The following is a 16,870-nucleotide window of genomic DNA, read 5'->3' as shown; positions in this document are numbered from 1 at the left end:
TTTTAACTGGCACGCCAGTCCGACCTCCTGCTAGTGCTTAACATTAAAAATGCAGCTGACCTCATCCATCATTCATCTTTTCACTCAACAGCGTGACGGTGAACATGTGGGCGCAGGGGGAGGGCGGGGGGGTTTCAATCAGTGATCTTCTTCAACCTCAAAACTTTATCAGCAGCCAACTACATGCCCGTTAACAATCAAGCCGAGGTCATCCCGTGAGAAGGTCGTCTGGCTTTACGCCCCCACGCACAAACCTTCAGATAGAAAGTATTTTGTTTTCTTTGCTTGCCTCGATAATGCCGTCAGTAAATAACACAGCATTAGTTGATGACTACAAGTTTTTGTTAACCCCTCCCTTTGCTCTAGCTCCGCCCCTATGTCCATATATGGCTGACTCCGCCTTCAAGCTGTGTGTTCTCCTCAGTACTTAATAGTAAAGGCGGCCGCCTTCACAACACGCGACCTCTGCCTTAACTACAGTCTTAAAATAGACAAACAAATGGATTCAAACCCTCCTGCGTCTCCTTGTGTGATCCATCAGACGCCGTTGAGGCTGATCTTCAGGAACCCGTTTTTTTATTCACAACTCAAAGTTATCTTCCAACAGTTTTTGAAATTGTGTCATTCAAGTTTTTTAAATGTTCTGATATTGGGTGTAAAGATGGCGGAGTTAGCAATGAGATTATAACGCAATACATACAAAAATACGTCTCGTCCAATCAAGTGCAACAGAACGACTCTGCGCCTCTCAATCTTCCACTCCTCACTGCGTCGCCTTTTGGAATCACCTAAACTAACCACGTACCGCCTGTACTCTATCTACTCATATCTGTCTGATGGATCTGATCTCTTTCCCCCTCAGTCTCTCTCTCTGTGACGTTCCTCGCTGCGCATCCTCCAGTGAAGCTGACAGCTCCCCATGCGTGGGATTTGGAGAAACAGAGAGCTGTGTTGGTGAGCTCTGACGGAGTCATGCAAAAGCTAGCCTGCATAATGCTGCGCTCATTTTCCCAAGAACGGTTAACCAGTTTTGTCCAGAAAGAAAACGAGACCCAAACGGCGTCATCTTGCACGAGGAGCGTTGTGACCTTCCACCCTACACTAGAGTGGCGCCGCCCTCCTCCGCTCGTCACAATTTAAGTTTCTAGACAAACAAAGCATCACTCCACAAAGTTTACAGTCTATCACAGTTTTCTCTGTGTGGATGATTTTGACATAACGAGGGAGAGAAGATGTTAAAAAGTGGCACCACTAGCTCTGTTAGCATAGCGTTTAGCTAGGTATCCCAGGATGCTTTGAGCAGAGAGTCAGACGGCTGCAAAACACACTGAATGTAGGTACATTTTGATTGACACATGGGAGCTGCCACGCCCTCACAGTCCTGAAGCTGCATAATAAGCAGCTTTTAAACGAGGTTTTTTGAAAGTTATAAATGTTTATATTCACTCAGATCTTTGTGGATGCTTAATAATATAAATGTTAATATCACAAATCATTTCGAGAGGCTTTAATGTGAAGAGGCGCTGTGCTATCACACTGATCCTCACTGAAGGAGCTTAACCAGATTAATCACACGGCTTTAAGAAAATCCCTCAACATGTTTTTCAGAGTATTAAAACGCCTGCTCTCCATTTAAACAGATGTGTAGGATAAGTGTACCTGGGTCTGGGACGGGCCAGGATGGCTCTGTAGAGCAGGCTGAAGGGCAGTGAGCGAGTCCGGCCCACAGACAGGATGATGGGGTGCAGCGCGGTCAGCACGTAGCCCTGAGTGTAGTACGGCTGCAGGGCCTGAGGCAGCTCGGAGAGCGAGGACACATACTGCACGGTGGGACGGCTTCCTGCAGGGAGGGATAAAGAGTAAAGACTTTAACACACTTTCCAAACTTTTAATTCTTTCTTCCTCCAAACAGCGAAACTGTGCAATGAAGACGTGTTTTCAGATTTGTCTGACATGAACCTCGTCAGAGAGTTAAAAGCCTGCAACCGTCTGTCTGGGAAAGTTTCCTTTTCCTTCCTGAATAATGACTTTAACATCACTGTTCCATTGTCTACTGGAGAGAGGAAAGCACACACACACACACACACACACACACACACACACACACACACACACACACACACACACACACACACACACACACACACACACACACACACACACACACACACACACACACACACACACACACACACACACACACACACACACACACACACACACACACACACACACACACACACACACACACACACACACACACACACACACACACGACATCAGGACTACAGACGGTGTTGACATAGTGAATCATTTATTCTAAAGTCCGTTTTTGAATTGAGGAGGTAAATAATCATTACAGAACAGAACACAGTTCTTGTGCACTTTACTACTCAGCTACAGCACTTAAAGGTCCAATCAGTAAGATGTGTTGTGAGTGAAATGATAAAGGTATCTTACTATATGATCAGACATTAAGGAAACATGCTATGTTGAAGTGCTGGCTTCTCTGACAACAATGCAGCAGCCAGTATGTCCTCCTTCTAACTTTAGATTCTGGTCCTGAATGCTCTGGATTTGTTTGGACCAGAGAAGGTAGGCGGTTTTAAGGCACCCCCACACGACCGCTTTGGACGCCCCTCAGTTTGCCAGATATGAGAGCAGTTATCAGGTCAAACCAACAGGTGTTGCAGCGATGGAAGCGGGTAAGAGAACTGGTTCAGATAGAAATGATTGTACCCGACCTAAAAAGCCTCTGCATGTTTCTAATAAGCTCCACGAGCAGAAACGTGCTCAAACTAGGATCAATATTGGAGATGCTTTTGAAAAATGGAGAGAGGTTAGAACGTAGAAAGGTTTACAGACCAATGCAGAGCTGGCTAAACACTGAAGCTTCAGTGTCCACCACATGGCAACCTGCGTGAGCATCGACTCTAGAGAGGAGGGGGTGGGGGGAGACAGCTCTCTACAATGTTTAGAATTTGGACTGCAGTACCCATTTAAACACTCTGGGTTAGAGTTACATATTGCTCCTTTAAGTTTAAATTCAAGGTATTTCACTCTTGGAACTTTTTCCTTCACTGACAGCCAACCCATCCTGTCAAACATGCATCTCCAAATACGGTGATTCGGCATGTTTCAAAACTGCAGGATTTAGTTTCCCTTCATACGTTTGGAAAATTCTCCAAGTTATTAAACTAAATAAATGATAAAATCCCCTTAAGATGAGCTTGAACATCTTTATCAAAAAGGCTGGAGACAGATGTTTCTCTAAGCTCAAGAGAAGGAACATGATAAGTTTTTTTAGAGGATGATACAGAACGTTAACTACTGCAGAAAGCGGCTCCATCGTCCCTTCTGTGCCTCCATACATGTGTGGTGGTGACTGTGTCTATGTTTCTTGCAGCACATCCAGATCTGAGAGACGTCACAACCTGCATCACATCAGACCTCTTTAAAATATGAATTATAAAAATGTTGCTGATCTTTAAAACTAAAAGTCTGCTGCTCAGACTGAGAGTCCAGCTGAGTCTGACGGTTTCCAGGACACCACATCAGCACGCTCTTACATAAAAGTACTTTAAATACTTCCTCCTTCACACACCCTTCTCTCCGATCTCCTCGCTTTACCCATTTCTGTACCAATAAGACGTGAAAACAAGCGTACAGCGAGTGTGGAGAAGTTTGTGTTCTGCATGGAAATCCCTGTGACCATCACCGTACTTCCTGTGTCCACAAAGAGGGGCTGTTCACAGAGAGGGCTGGCTGTGTGCCCCATACACAAACACACACACACACACACACACACACACACACACACAGTCACACACACACAGTCACACACACACACACACAGTCACACACACACACACACACACACAGTCACACACACACACACTCCATTTAACACGTTTCAAGCTTTAAACTCTATAAATTCTGATGCTTTAGGATGGAGCAAGTTTACGAGGACAAAAACAGAAGTGCCAGACGGAGAAAGAGAGAAAGTGTGTTTGTGTGTGTGTGTGTGTGTTCATGTGTGTGTGTGTGTGTGTGTGTGTGTGTGTGTTTGTGTGTGTGCTCGTCAGATCTGGCATTCCTCACTACAACCCCCCACATTCTCACGCACACACCCGGGGGATCGCCGAGACCAGCACTCAGCTGAGCCCTGAATGGTCCGCCTGGCTCCATTCTGAGAACAAACCACTGAAACCAGTAAACGGCTCCAGTTTACTGACATTCCTGTGGGTTCAAACCCCAGCGCAAACACTTGAGGGGAATTTAAATTTAACATCTGCTTACATGCATTCTGCAGCTGTGGATGAGCTGCTTTTAGGACAACTTCACGTCCTTCTTCATTTCTTTCTGTTTTCATCCAATGGAGGGACTCGTACACCTAGGGGTCATTCAGAGAACTGCAGGGGTACGACTTTTAATTAAGCCTGTACTCACTCTGCATGTCATCACTTTGTGGGGTTTGCACGAGTTTGAACGACGACATTAGAACGGGAAGTTTTTCTGAATGAGTCACCACCATCGTTTGCATCAAATCTGTGACCCTGATCTTCGTAATCCTCGAGGAGAAACGCAGAATCTACACCAGGGGTCATCAACTACATTTGTACAAGGGCCAGCTTTTTTATTGACAGACACTGCGGGGGCCGGACCCTCAAGTATGCTTGCACGTAAGCCTGACAGCTGGCAAGCCCGATGTGAAGATGTCGTCGGCCGGCTTAACAGTGATTTCCACACATAGATGATACCTGGGCGGGCCGCCCAAGTATATTTCCGACCTGTTTTTTTATTTAATTTTTAATTTATTCATTACATTTCTGCTCGCACAAGAGAGCGTGAGAGAGAGCGCACAAGAGAGTGCAGATGCATGCGAGGACCTCCCGGCTCCGTGAAACATAACAAAACACAATCTCCTTTAAAAAAATTAAAAAGAACTCCCCTCTCGTCTCCTGCGGAGAGATAATACAGCAAAACCAAGAGAGCAGAATCACATCAGCAGAGAGAGAGAGAAAGTGATAAGGTCCACTGTCCGGACATCCCTCTCATAAATGCACTACTGTTGCTCTGTGCTTTGTGCAGTGACATGCCCACGTTACCACACTTAAAAAACAACAACAACAACAACAACTAATTAACGTTTAAACAGTTGGTCATTTTACTAACGTTTAGAAGTCACACCTCCAGTGTTCACATTCAGTTCTTCCTGCAAATATCAGGAGTTTTTTCTACACATGTGAAAGCAGCTATAAGTGGGCTAAAAACAGATAAACAGTTTAAATCTTCACACAAACAGGCATGCACAGAATTTCCTGCTGAAGTTAAAAGTCGAAACTCTTTCCACTCGTTGTTTTTGTTGCTGAGAGAAATTAACCAACAGCTGCAGGAAGCCAACACATCATGAAGTGTTTTCAGGTAAAAGGTTTTTGCAGTTCTCTATTTTTCTTTCTTACCATAAAAACATTTTGTGCCTGACAGCTCTGAAACACATCTGAAGGGGGGGAGGGGGAGGGGGGGGGGCATTATAGAAAGAGTTTTCCAAATGCCGCCTTAGGAGTGGATCAGTCTCAGGGTCACACACCAAAATAAAACAGGCGACTACGCTGCAGCCAAAAGCTCCCAGGAGGACCATGATGTCATGCTCACACACACAAACACACACACACAGACACACACACCTCTAAGCGAGTCTTTTGTTGCCGCTTTTTGCTCCTCTCCTCCCCTCCTTTCAGTCCTCACACCCCCTCCTCTCCTGCTGCCACTCGCCCCATCAACACACACTGAAGCCTCTGTTCAACACTGAGAGAAAGACGACGAGGAGGAGAGGAAGAGGAGGAAAATAAGAGGAGAGGGCGAGCAAAAAGGGTAAAAAAAAGTGAGTGTGGGGGGGGGTTAACAACTAGAAGGGGGGGTGAGGAGGGGGCCGAGGAGGAGTGTAGCAACAACTGGAGGGCACAGAGAGGAGAAAATGGGAGGTAAAGGAGAGGGAGGAGGGTAAAGAGATGGATTTTATGAGCACTTTTTACGTGAAAGGCGGAGAGGGCGAAGGTGTGAAAAGGAGAAAGTTGCTGAGCAACGAGAGAAAAAGGAAACAGGAGAAACACAAGCAGGAAACAAAGAGCTTTGTGGGAATGTACTCGCTGAGTGCTGTCTTCAGTCTGCTAACATGCACACTGGGATTAAAGGAACATTTCCCACTTTCTCTTCTCTGACTGTTTAGACCAGTGGTCCCCAACCCTTTTCCCCTCGAGACCCCCAATTTGTAATGAAAAGTTTTGTTTTTTGCGAAGCTTCTTGTCAATGACGTAATGAAGCGATGGAAACTAACTTTTTTTAAACGTGCTCAGAGTAAAGGCCATAACACTCCAAGGAGAGCGTTGGACATCGGACAGCGATCGTCGCCCTAGTTTTTGCGGTGTGTCCAGCGTCGGTCGGCGCGGTCGGTGAGAGGAATCTCTCTGATTGGCTGTTGGGACGTTTCATTTCTCTCCAGCTCTCGACACAGGTTCAGGAAAGCCCCTCGAGCATGCCGCTGTAGTATCCATGCTTTCACCCATTAGTGCGGTTTCTCTTTATTTGTCTCCTCCGCCTCTTCTTTTCTTTTTCCACTAAAAGACCGAGGGCTGACAACGGCAGCGCCATTTTCAACTTTTTATCAGACATCATTCTCCATTAGTAGGCTACCTATAATACGAGTGGTGGATGGTGTCGCTCCCTTGGGTTGATTGAAGAAAAAGGTCATGAAACTTTGTTGTGTTAAAATCAATAAATCAACTTCACAACGCTGCTGTGGACTGTACGATCAGTGTGACGTCAGAGTGCAATTAATTAGAGTTACACATTGTTTGAGATGTTTAGACGAGCCATAATGGGATCATTTCCGATCATCAAAACAATTGAGGATGATCATCACTGATCACCGCGTGTGAGTTCACAGGTCTGTTCTGCCCGTCCTCTAAATTTAATCATCTTAATACCAACTTTAATCTGAAATAATCCGACCTGAACCTTTAGATTCCCAGAGGAGACAGAGATTACTGAATGCTTCACCTCATCTCTGGAAACAATGGAGAGTGCTGGCGGGTCATGATAACACTTCTATGAATCAGAACGTGTCTCTCACCCGAGCGGAAGAACGTTTCAGTTTAACCTCCATTTCTATCAACGCAGCGCTGCAGACATGTCAGCTCAGGTTAAGCCTCTCCAACCACAAATCCCCTTCATATCATCCTATTTATTCATCAAGTCCTCCTGAGCATCCTTCACACCCCCCCCCTCCAGTCCTCCACCTCAAGTCTTTGCACTCGGCTTCACGTGAACAGAAGGTTGGATTCTTGCATCACGTAGAAAATCATTCAAAACAAACCTCAGCTCATTTCTTGCATTGTTTAGAAACTACGTCATCTCATGTCTCATTCAGCGGTAAGTAAACTCACAGCAGTGTTTCCCCTACCCGTCATCTGTGATGCGCTTTGAGTGTGAGCTAGAGCACGCAAGAGGTAGAGAGCGAGCAGGGAGACAGGGAGGCGTCTGATTGGTTCATCAGATTGGTACCTCGTGGCAGACATTGGTGGAAGTTTTTACAGGCTTACAACTGATACAGATGATGGATTTTCTTTTTCAGAGAACATGAGTTATTAATTTCTGTCAGGACCTAAAGACAATTTCTACCAAAATCTTAAAAAGTGGATCTGGATAAAATTACCAACCCTGTCTTGAAGGTCTGATGATAGCGTGAGGTCACTTTATCCTTTCATTCATTGGATCTTTAATTGATGTCAAGGTATATTCAAATTTGAAAAAGTTCACCTTAGGTTTTTTAATCTGACATAAACGTTAAAGTTTTCCGCTCCTTCCATCAGCGTGATACTCTGAGCGTTGCCTGACCACGTCCCCTAAACGAGCTCGGAGGCCGTTTCTGAAGGATGGAGCGTTAACAGTGAGCAGTCTTAAATGAAAAGAGGACGAGCTTTGAAGAGTTCAGACGCTTTGTCTCTCTCTGTACTCAGCTCAGGGAAGTATTAGTTAGCCATTAGGATCTGTGACGTGCCGCCGCTGGCCTCGCTATCCTCTCTCAGTCCGAGTGAAACCAGGCCAAGCTGACTGGGAGGGAGCCCCCGCTGAAACTAGTGAGCACGGCCATCAGAGCTTCAAGGGGGGGGGGGGAGAGTATGTGTGAGAGAGAGAGAGGCCGATTAAAAGCGAGAGAGTTGAATGTGTGACAGTAGCTCTGTGTGTGTCCCAGAAAAATTCAGCGTTTCAAGGAGAAGCAAGGACGGAGAGGGGCGGAGCGGTGTGGCAAACATTTCCTGTAGTGACACCCAGACTTTTATTCTTTTCTTTCTCTTTATCACTGCCTGGTTAATGGTTTTATTTAGTTCTTATTTAAAATGTTTACATTTTGTGAGTTTTGCAAAGACTGGATCTGTTTAAGCTGCTCTCCTGAAATGTACAATGACAACAACTAGTCCTCGATATCAGTCTCTGTCTTGAGACCAATTTAATCATCAACTGACAAACCTTTTACACAAAAAATCATTTAAAGAGGACATATCATCCCCATTCTCCACCTTTTCAAACAGTCCCCTGTGGTCTAAATGAAACATCTGTGCTGTGGTCAAAATATAACATGAATCAAGCACCAGAGGAGGTTTGTGACCCTGTATAAACCAGCTCTCTCAGAACGCTCCGTTTTGGTGTGTGTGTCTCTTTAAATGCAATGAGCCCCCCTGAGTTTTCCCGGTAGACATCACTCCTTCGCTAACGAGAATAAAAATGGCGGACCTGCTCAAAGGTTTTGTTCTAGGCTGGAGGTGGAGTCCATGGGTGGAGATACCAGGGGAGGGGAGGGGATTTTTTTTTACCAGAATCCCACTGTGACATCACAAGGAGAGCACATTAGGAACGGAGCATTTTCCTCTGTGTTGTAAGACTTATGCAGACCACAAACAAAGGACTGGATGGGTTTATTTCACATTTTGTGGGTCAGTAAACACTCAGGTTACACAAATATATGTTCAACAACACTGTACAAGTGGATTTTTCATAATATGTCCCCTTTAAAACTACTCTGCTGCAGTAATCACGACATAACTCCAGTTGTGTGTAAACATTTCTTCAGTTTTCATCTCCTGAGGGAATCATTTCTCAAATCTTTGCAAACTTCATTCCCTTCTTGCTCAGCGCTCTTTAACCACTGGCTGTTTTTTTTTTAATTTCCTGGCATGGCCTGCACACCTTGAGCAAATTTTGGGCGCACATCAAATATCCTCTAGATAATGGCGGTGGTTTCAAACTGGAATGCAGAGACACAGTTTGAACGTGGTTGAACAAGCCAGGACGAGGCACAGATTGTGTTTTCTTCTTTGATTTTGGCAGGACGGACCAGAACTAGACCATGAATCATAAAACGAGCTGACGATCAAACGCAGGTCTTTACTGAAGTAAACAGTTCATCGTTTAGTTCCTGTGAGGACGCCAGCCGTCACCAGACTGCAAGTGACTACAGCAGATTGGAATCAGCCCGGGTATCTTTAGCTCTGCCAATTAGCGAGCCTTCACACTTTGAGGACGACGCATATTTGCACATTTCAAGTTGGCAGAGATGGCATGAAAACGGAGAGACAGGAAGCGTGTTATTAAGTGCACTACATTTCTCTCTTGTTCCTCTTATGAAAACCAGATTGAGTTATTCGACATGACAGCTGCAAACTGAGACTTAAGCTCGGTCCGGAGACGAGAAATCTGAAGAGGACGAGTTTTACAAGGACCAAATTCAGGATCGTTTTTCGTTTTTTTTTTTTTTTATCTTCTGTGGGAAAAAGTCAATTCACCAAGCAACGTCTGGCTCAGAATAAATCTCCTGAGAACAGATGGTCGGAGATGATCCATACAAACAACTCTGATCAGATTTTAAAATGTATGAAGATTGTGTTTCCCAGCAGCCATTGCAATCATCCTCTGTAGTGTCAGTGTGCGCACCCCACAAAGTACTTCAGACCAACTTCTGTACGCACACACACGAGCCAATATGAAGATAAATATGAAACAGAAATGTGATTTCTACAGCTTATAGATTCTCTTCTCACACAAACCACAAGGGAAACTGTACTGCCGGGATTGATGAAGTTTCTTCAGCCAACAGTCAGAGGTGCTGCATGTGCTTGTTGGCTAGCACGCGCTAACTGCTGTTGTAGAAAAACATTTTATGAACAAAAACCTCCTGCGTCTCTACGTAAGATCCAGCAGCAGCATTTTGCAGATAATAATTGTGTACTTTAGCTGAAGCAGGATGTTGAATTCAGGATGTGTATTTTTACACATTTTCCACTTTAACTGAAGTAAACGACTTCCATCACTTCCCTGTAGGTATATCAAATATAAAGAGCATTTGAGATCGAGACACAACCTGTGACTCACACACACACACACACACACACACACACACACACACACACACACACACACACACACAGTCTTCTGTATTTATAAGTCTGATCCTGTGACTCCCTGCTGACGACGGACTGAGACTTAAGTTAGTTAAACGCTCCAAACATCGTGCAGCAGAGATATTTTTTCCCCTGTGTCGGGTCATAAATGGTTTAACAAGAAAGCTCTCTGTGGAGAGGCTGAGTGTGCACACAGTATCAAACTCACATCTGTACAGTGATGTGCACTCACTTTTTAATGACCTATAGAAGGGTATCCCAGTTCAGATCTGACCCCCTTTCACGCTGTGTCTGTCCCAATGCAGAGTCCAATCTGACATTAACAAGGACGTTGATTAAGAATGTATCACACACGGGGTTAGGGTTACATTTCACATTTATGTGCTAATTCATCCAAATACTGAACGCCCTGGTTAAAAAAAATAGAGGTTGATAACCTTTAATTATACATGAGACATGAATTAAATGAAATGGGGGCAGCAGTTGCTCAGTCTGCGGGTCGCTGGTTCAAGTCCCAGTGCGGACCAAATCTGGAAATTGGTCTGGTAGCTGGAGAGGTGCAAGTTCACTTCCTGAGCACTGCTGAGGTGCTCTTGAGCAAGGCATTGAACCCCCCCCCATCAGCTCAGGAGCGCTCGCTGTGTGCAGCCCCCCCCCCCTCACTCTGACATCTCTCCATCAGTGCATGTCCATACCAGTGTTTCCCGTAGGTTTACAGCTTTGGGGGGATGGGGGGGGGGACACACGCCGACCCACAGACACAAACACTTGAAGGAATCTTGTGTTACTTGACAGCTGTCCCTTTCTATCGGAAAAGTATCCTTAAATGACTTCTTCCCCTGATTTCCGACTCTATCCACTATCCTATCCCTACAATAAAGGCACAAAAAGCCCCCCCCCCCCCAAAAAAAAAATAAATAATAATATATATATATATATATATATACATATATATATATATTTTTTTTGTGCATGTGTGTGTGTGTTTCAGCCTGTGTGTAGCATGTTCAACAACAGAGTGTTCAGGTACTCCAGGATCTGTCAAACAGAGATCCACTAGAGGGTAGAGGTCTCACTCTGTCCATGGAACTGTTGGACTACAGAAACAGTCACGAAGCCTCTGTAAGTTTTGGTAAATACGTTCAACTCTCCATCTCCTTCTCATAATGTTGTTGCTGCATACAATCAGTGCAAACATCTGGATGGCGTGCATGCATGTTTGTTTTGGTTTGAGTACACAACAGCAGTAGAGCTGCCGTCTTTACTGAGCAGCTGTTTAAAGTGTTGTTTAGCGTGTTTTCTGTTTTCTGACGATCGAAGAGTCAAAACATCTGAGAGAGTTTGTCCGGTCCTTGAAGGTGACAAACTCTGGTTTTGTTGAGCGGGGGTGGAAAAGAAACTCATTTGATTGAATAAAGTAAAAACCAACAATAATACAGCGATGCCAAAAAAATTGCCGTCCTGTTTCTGCAAAATGTGCTTCAGGTATCAAATTTAAAGGACTGTGTCACATCAGACATGTGGCTGCAGGAGCTGGGGGTCGAACCCCGACCTTCCAGTTGAGAGACGACTGCCTCGACCACAGCCGCCCCCGCACTCCTCTTGTGCAGAACTCCAATCTAAGGTTGACAAAGGTTCAGTACTTTGATTCTTTACAGTACAATAATATTGTACGATTATATCAACCATTACTACAGGTTCAGGATCAGATTTCTAGCTTAAAGTCGGACATTCCTGAAGTCATTAGACGGCAGGATGCCTATTTCACCTCTCTGACCCCCCATCCCCACCCCACCCCCACCCCCTCTCTCCCTCCATGATTCATGATGTTGTCGCCCTGCTGTTTACGTGCTCGGCTCCCATTCAGACCTTAATCACCACTTCCTTCCAAATAGGTCACACTGAAAACAGACAGTCTGAGGACCAGATGACGGGATTATCTCTGCACACACACACACACACACACACACACACACAAAAAAAAGGCAACGCTCGACCATCTGAGATCAGCGGCGCCCACATGTTCGAATTAGACTCCACATCACAGCAGGTGGGGATTTCTCATCACTCTGCTGCATGCTCACACACACACACACACACACACGGGAAGACGTGTGCATGAATGAGTGTGTGTCGGTGTGTGTCGGTGTGTGTCGAGGGAAGAAGGGCAACTGGGTGAAGGCAGGAAAAAACCTTGTGTGACCTATTTCGAGATAGGCTGAACCACGAGCCCTGTTGCTAGGAAAGGTCCAGCATCAGACGCTCTGAAACACGATGTTATCGAAACTTACAGAGTGAGATCTGTAACCACATGTTACTCACAGTGTGTCTGTCTGTGTAGCCACTATTATGTCATTTTAAACACGTGCGTCACAGGATATACAGCCCCTGTGTGAATGATTAAGTCTTTCTCTTTTCAAAATAAAAGCACCATAAACTGTGTGCTGTTTACGGCCTTTTTACAGCCACGTAAACAGAGAGGAATGTGTAGAAGAAGAAACCCCTTCACATGCTAAATACAATAATGATACTTGTTGAGGGGCCGACTGAAGGGCTCGCTTTGTGTTTAGCTCCATTTCTTTAAATCAGTGTGGTGCTGATGGATCCCCGTCACAGGGACAATGTGAAGTCATCAATGCACCATGCAGATGCAACAATCATTTTCCTTGTTTTATTTTTTATAATGTTCCAATGTCCATGCAGGAAATGCTATGGATTTGTTTGGACCAGAGAAGGTAGGCGGTTTTAAGGCACCCCCCCACACGGCCGTTTTGGACACCCCTCAGTTTGCCAGATATGAGAGCAGTTATCAGGTCAAACCAACAGGTGTTGCAGCGATGGAAGCGGGCAAGAGAACTGGTTCAGATAGAAGTGATTGTACCCGACCTAAAAAGCCTCTGCATGTTTCTAATAAGCTCCACGAGCAGAAATGTGCTCAAACTAGGATCAATATTGGAGATGCTTTTGAAAAATGGAGAGAGGTTAGAACGCAGAAAGGTTTACAGACCAATGCAGAGCTGGCTAAACACTGAAGCTTCAGTGTCCACCACATGGCAACCTGTGTGAGCATCGACTCCAGAGAGGAGGAGGGGGAGACAGCTCTCTACAATGTTTAGAATTTGGACTGCATAGGGTCAGAGTTACATATTGCTCCTTTAAGTTCATTATAAATGTCCTAAATGCTGGTGCTACGCATGCGCAGAACAAAGTTAACTAAATCAAAACACACATGTAACTTGTGACTTATTTCATAATAATGCCTTAAAGTTGCCTCTTGAAAACATTTAGACTCTCTGTAATCTTAATAGTTAAAAGTCTCCTCTTACCTTCCAGGCTGAAGTCCAGCAGCACGTACTCGTACACGGTCTCGGTTTTGGTCTCCACCTGGGGTCTCTTTAAGGTGGAGTAGATCTTCCCGGGGCTGCTGTCCTCCGGGTCCTCCAGTTTCCTCAACCCGCAGCCCATGGCGTCAGCGAGGGGGGGTGGCGGTGTGAGAGCCCCGGAGGATGCCGCTTTGATTCAGCTTCTCTCGAGCCTCACAACTTTAACGGCAACGCTCCATCCCTGCGCGTGCTCCCGGTTAATCCCCCCCGAGCGGGTCACGGACAAATCAACGGTTTAACGGAAACAGAGAAAAAAAAACCCTCCCGGGTAACGAAGAGAAGGGGGTTTACCGGAGAGGTCGTTTGTTGGGAAAGTGTCCCGCTGATGTGGCTGCAGGTCTGAAACGTGGAGAGGAGGAGCGCGTTATCTGGAGGAAAACTTTAGTGGCGACAATACTACTTCTGCTTGGAATTTCAAAATAAAACACTAGAACAGACAGCTGAAACCAACTAATAAACTAATATTTACAGTCTATGGCTAAAACTCAAACGCTTCGTCTAAATGGGGCACTCGTATTGAATGCAGATAATTCAATCGGTATTTAAGTATTCACATTACTTTAGTTTAAGTTATGCATGCTAAAGTAATTCTTTTGTTTGTCAAAGGGGTAAACCCAGTGGGATAGTTTTGAATATTTAAAAAAGGGGTTTTCACTTCGTACATTTAAAAAAAGTTTTTTTAAAAGGGCATATAAAGATAATACATGACGATTAGTCGCTTATTTTTGATAGATAGATACTTTATTGATCAAGACGAAAATTCAAGGCATCCAGTAGCAGCCCCCAAAAGCATGACATAAAACATTTTTTTTTTTACATCTACACCCATATTCCGCCCTCTCATGTGTAGTTATATAGCCTACATTAACCCGAACAAGATTTAAAGAAGCCCCTACATAGATCAAAATTAAACGGTACAATTCAAAATTAGACCTTTACCAAGAACATTTACATAACCCGTACAGGAATAAGAATAGAAACCTATGTACAGTTTAAAAACACACAAAAAATAGACCTGTATATTTAACTTTGTTGTGCAGTTAAAGGGCTGCCTAACAGAGTGTGTTATGTAAAACAGGTTCAGGCGTTAATAAGACAGAACTTCAGACCACACCTTCCGACTAGAAATCAATATTTGAACAACATTTGATCTATTATGTGTGAAAGTAAAGGATAAATTCATCTGAAAGCCTGTAAATAAAGCAGCGACTCTCACTCAGATGGTGCATATATAACTTTGGGCTTTGTTCACTCTTTTATTTTGAAGTCACATCTGTGTGTAAAATCCGGTCTCAGAGCGAGTAACGGTCGTTGAGTGCAGGGACAGTTTTCAGAAGCGAAACGCAAATATTATCGTACAGTAGCAGAGAGAAATAAGGTTTGAGTGTTTGTTTTATAACTCAGAGTACTTTTATAGATGTGTTTGATGAAAAGGAGGGTTAAAAAAAACTTTAAATACAAACGTTTTAATCCGATATTGAAGCTATAAAAAGGTGAGAACAAAGTTAAAGTGTTCCCTGTCAGTGTATATTTCAGCAACATTATAGCCTCAGTAGCTACAGCTTTACAGAGTGCATTCAAAAAATTCACAGGGCGGCCCCTGTCATATCAGCCTTTTTTGATTTTACCAACAAAGCCCCCCCCCCCCCCCCCCCCCCCCTTCTCTAGAGTCATTGTGCATGCAGGTAACCATGTCTTGGACACTGAAGCTTCAGTGTTTAGCCAGCTCTGCATCGGTCTGTAAACCTTTCTGTGTTCTAACCTCTCTCCATTTTTCAAAAGCATCTCCAATATTGATCCTAGTTTGAGCACGTTTCTGCTCGTGGAGCTTATTAGAAACATGCAGAGGCTTTTTAGGTCGGGTACAATCACTTCTATCTGAACCAGTTCTCTTGCCCGCTTCCATCGCATTGGTTTGTTACAATGTTACAATTCACTTAGGAGACGCTTTTATCCCCCCCCCAAAAAAATCACTTCACTCACTACACATCTCACTGATTGGACCTTTAATAAAACCAGGTCCCTTGAAAAACCTTCTCCAGCAGTTACTTTTTGTGGATACAGAATTTCTTTTGTTTTACTTTTAACAACACCAGCTTTATTTGTTTTTGTTTTTTTCTTACTTTTTGTGTTTCTAAACAATCTGACGACATGGAAATCCTAAATCTAAGTCATGTCTCCCAAACAATGGACTCCTTCTTTGCCCCCCCTCACTTACATCATTACATTAATTCAATCAGTGATCGTTTATCAGCACAGTCTGTATTTACTCTCCTCACTTGTGTTCCTTGTAAGTTAAACCCTCCTGTCTGTTCTCAGGTTATCTCATAAATCAGTAACACCACCCGAACCATGTGGCATCAAACAGTGAACTCGACCTGTGACCCCCCCCCCCACACACACACACACACACACACATGCCCTTATACCGCGGACCGTTGACCTCTGACATCTCTCACTCACTGGTTTCCACTTAAGACCATTACGAGCACAGAGTGGAGGAAGTAAGAACAGCAGGCAGCCAAGTACACTCCGACTACAGTCCCTCATTAGTGATGGTTTGATGCACAGAAGTGTCCAAGTGTTTTAAGATTCTGAAAGACCTGGACCTGTTGCTGTTTCCTGGAGGTTAACTTTATCAACGCTTAAACTGCCTTTAAGATCTCGTTTTCATTTTGACATCACTGGTTTTTGACCATTTTTTTCTCGATGACCCTCGCCTAAGTCCAGTCAGGAAGACTAAATATGATGTCCTTCACGCTCGGGTCGATCTCTGATTCATCCCTCTTCTCACATTTCCGCTGCCATTCTCAAGCTGCCATTTTCTGGCGCTGTCATTAGCTAATCAGCAGTCTCGCCAGCGGTACTCATCTAACAGAATTGCATGGCGTTCCTTCCTCCATCATTGTCAGCCTATCATCATCCTCCTGCTCCCCTTTTAAATGAACTTCAGGGGGGCACTCCTGATGACGTTTCAGACCGGTAACTCAGAATTTCCGACTTCCAAAATCAAATGGATCACACCATGAA

General features: G+C 44.4%; 1 protein-coding gene across 1 annotated transcript in view; it reads right to left on the bottom strand.

The window, feature by feature from the left end:
- Window positions 1-14,211, bottom strand: part of rftn2 (raftlin family member 2) — a 24,051-nt gene extending 9,840 nt beyond the window's left edge. The window contains exons 1-2 of the mRNA XM_061053666.1: window positions 13,784-14,211; window positions 1,660-1,840 (exon numbers count right to left, since the gene is read on the bottom strand). Of these exons, the coding sequence (XP_060909649.1) occupies window positions 1,660-1,840; window positions 13,784-13,922 (320 nt within the window). The 5' untranslated portion in view covers window positions 13,923-14,211. The remainder of the gene's footprint in view (window positions 1-1,659; window positions 1,841-13,783) is intronic.
- Window positions 14,212-16,870: the final 2,659 nt, after the last annotated feature.

Source organism: Labrus mixtus, chromosome 13, assembly GCF_963584025.1.
Source record: "Labrus mixtus chromosome 13, fLabMix1.1, whole genome shotgun sequence".
NCBI classification, from domain to species: Eukaryota; Metazoa; Chordata; class Actinopteri; order Labriformes; family Labridae; genus Labrus; species Labrus mixtus.
This window is presented reverse-complemented; position numbering and strand designations above follow the sequence as displayed.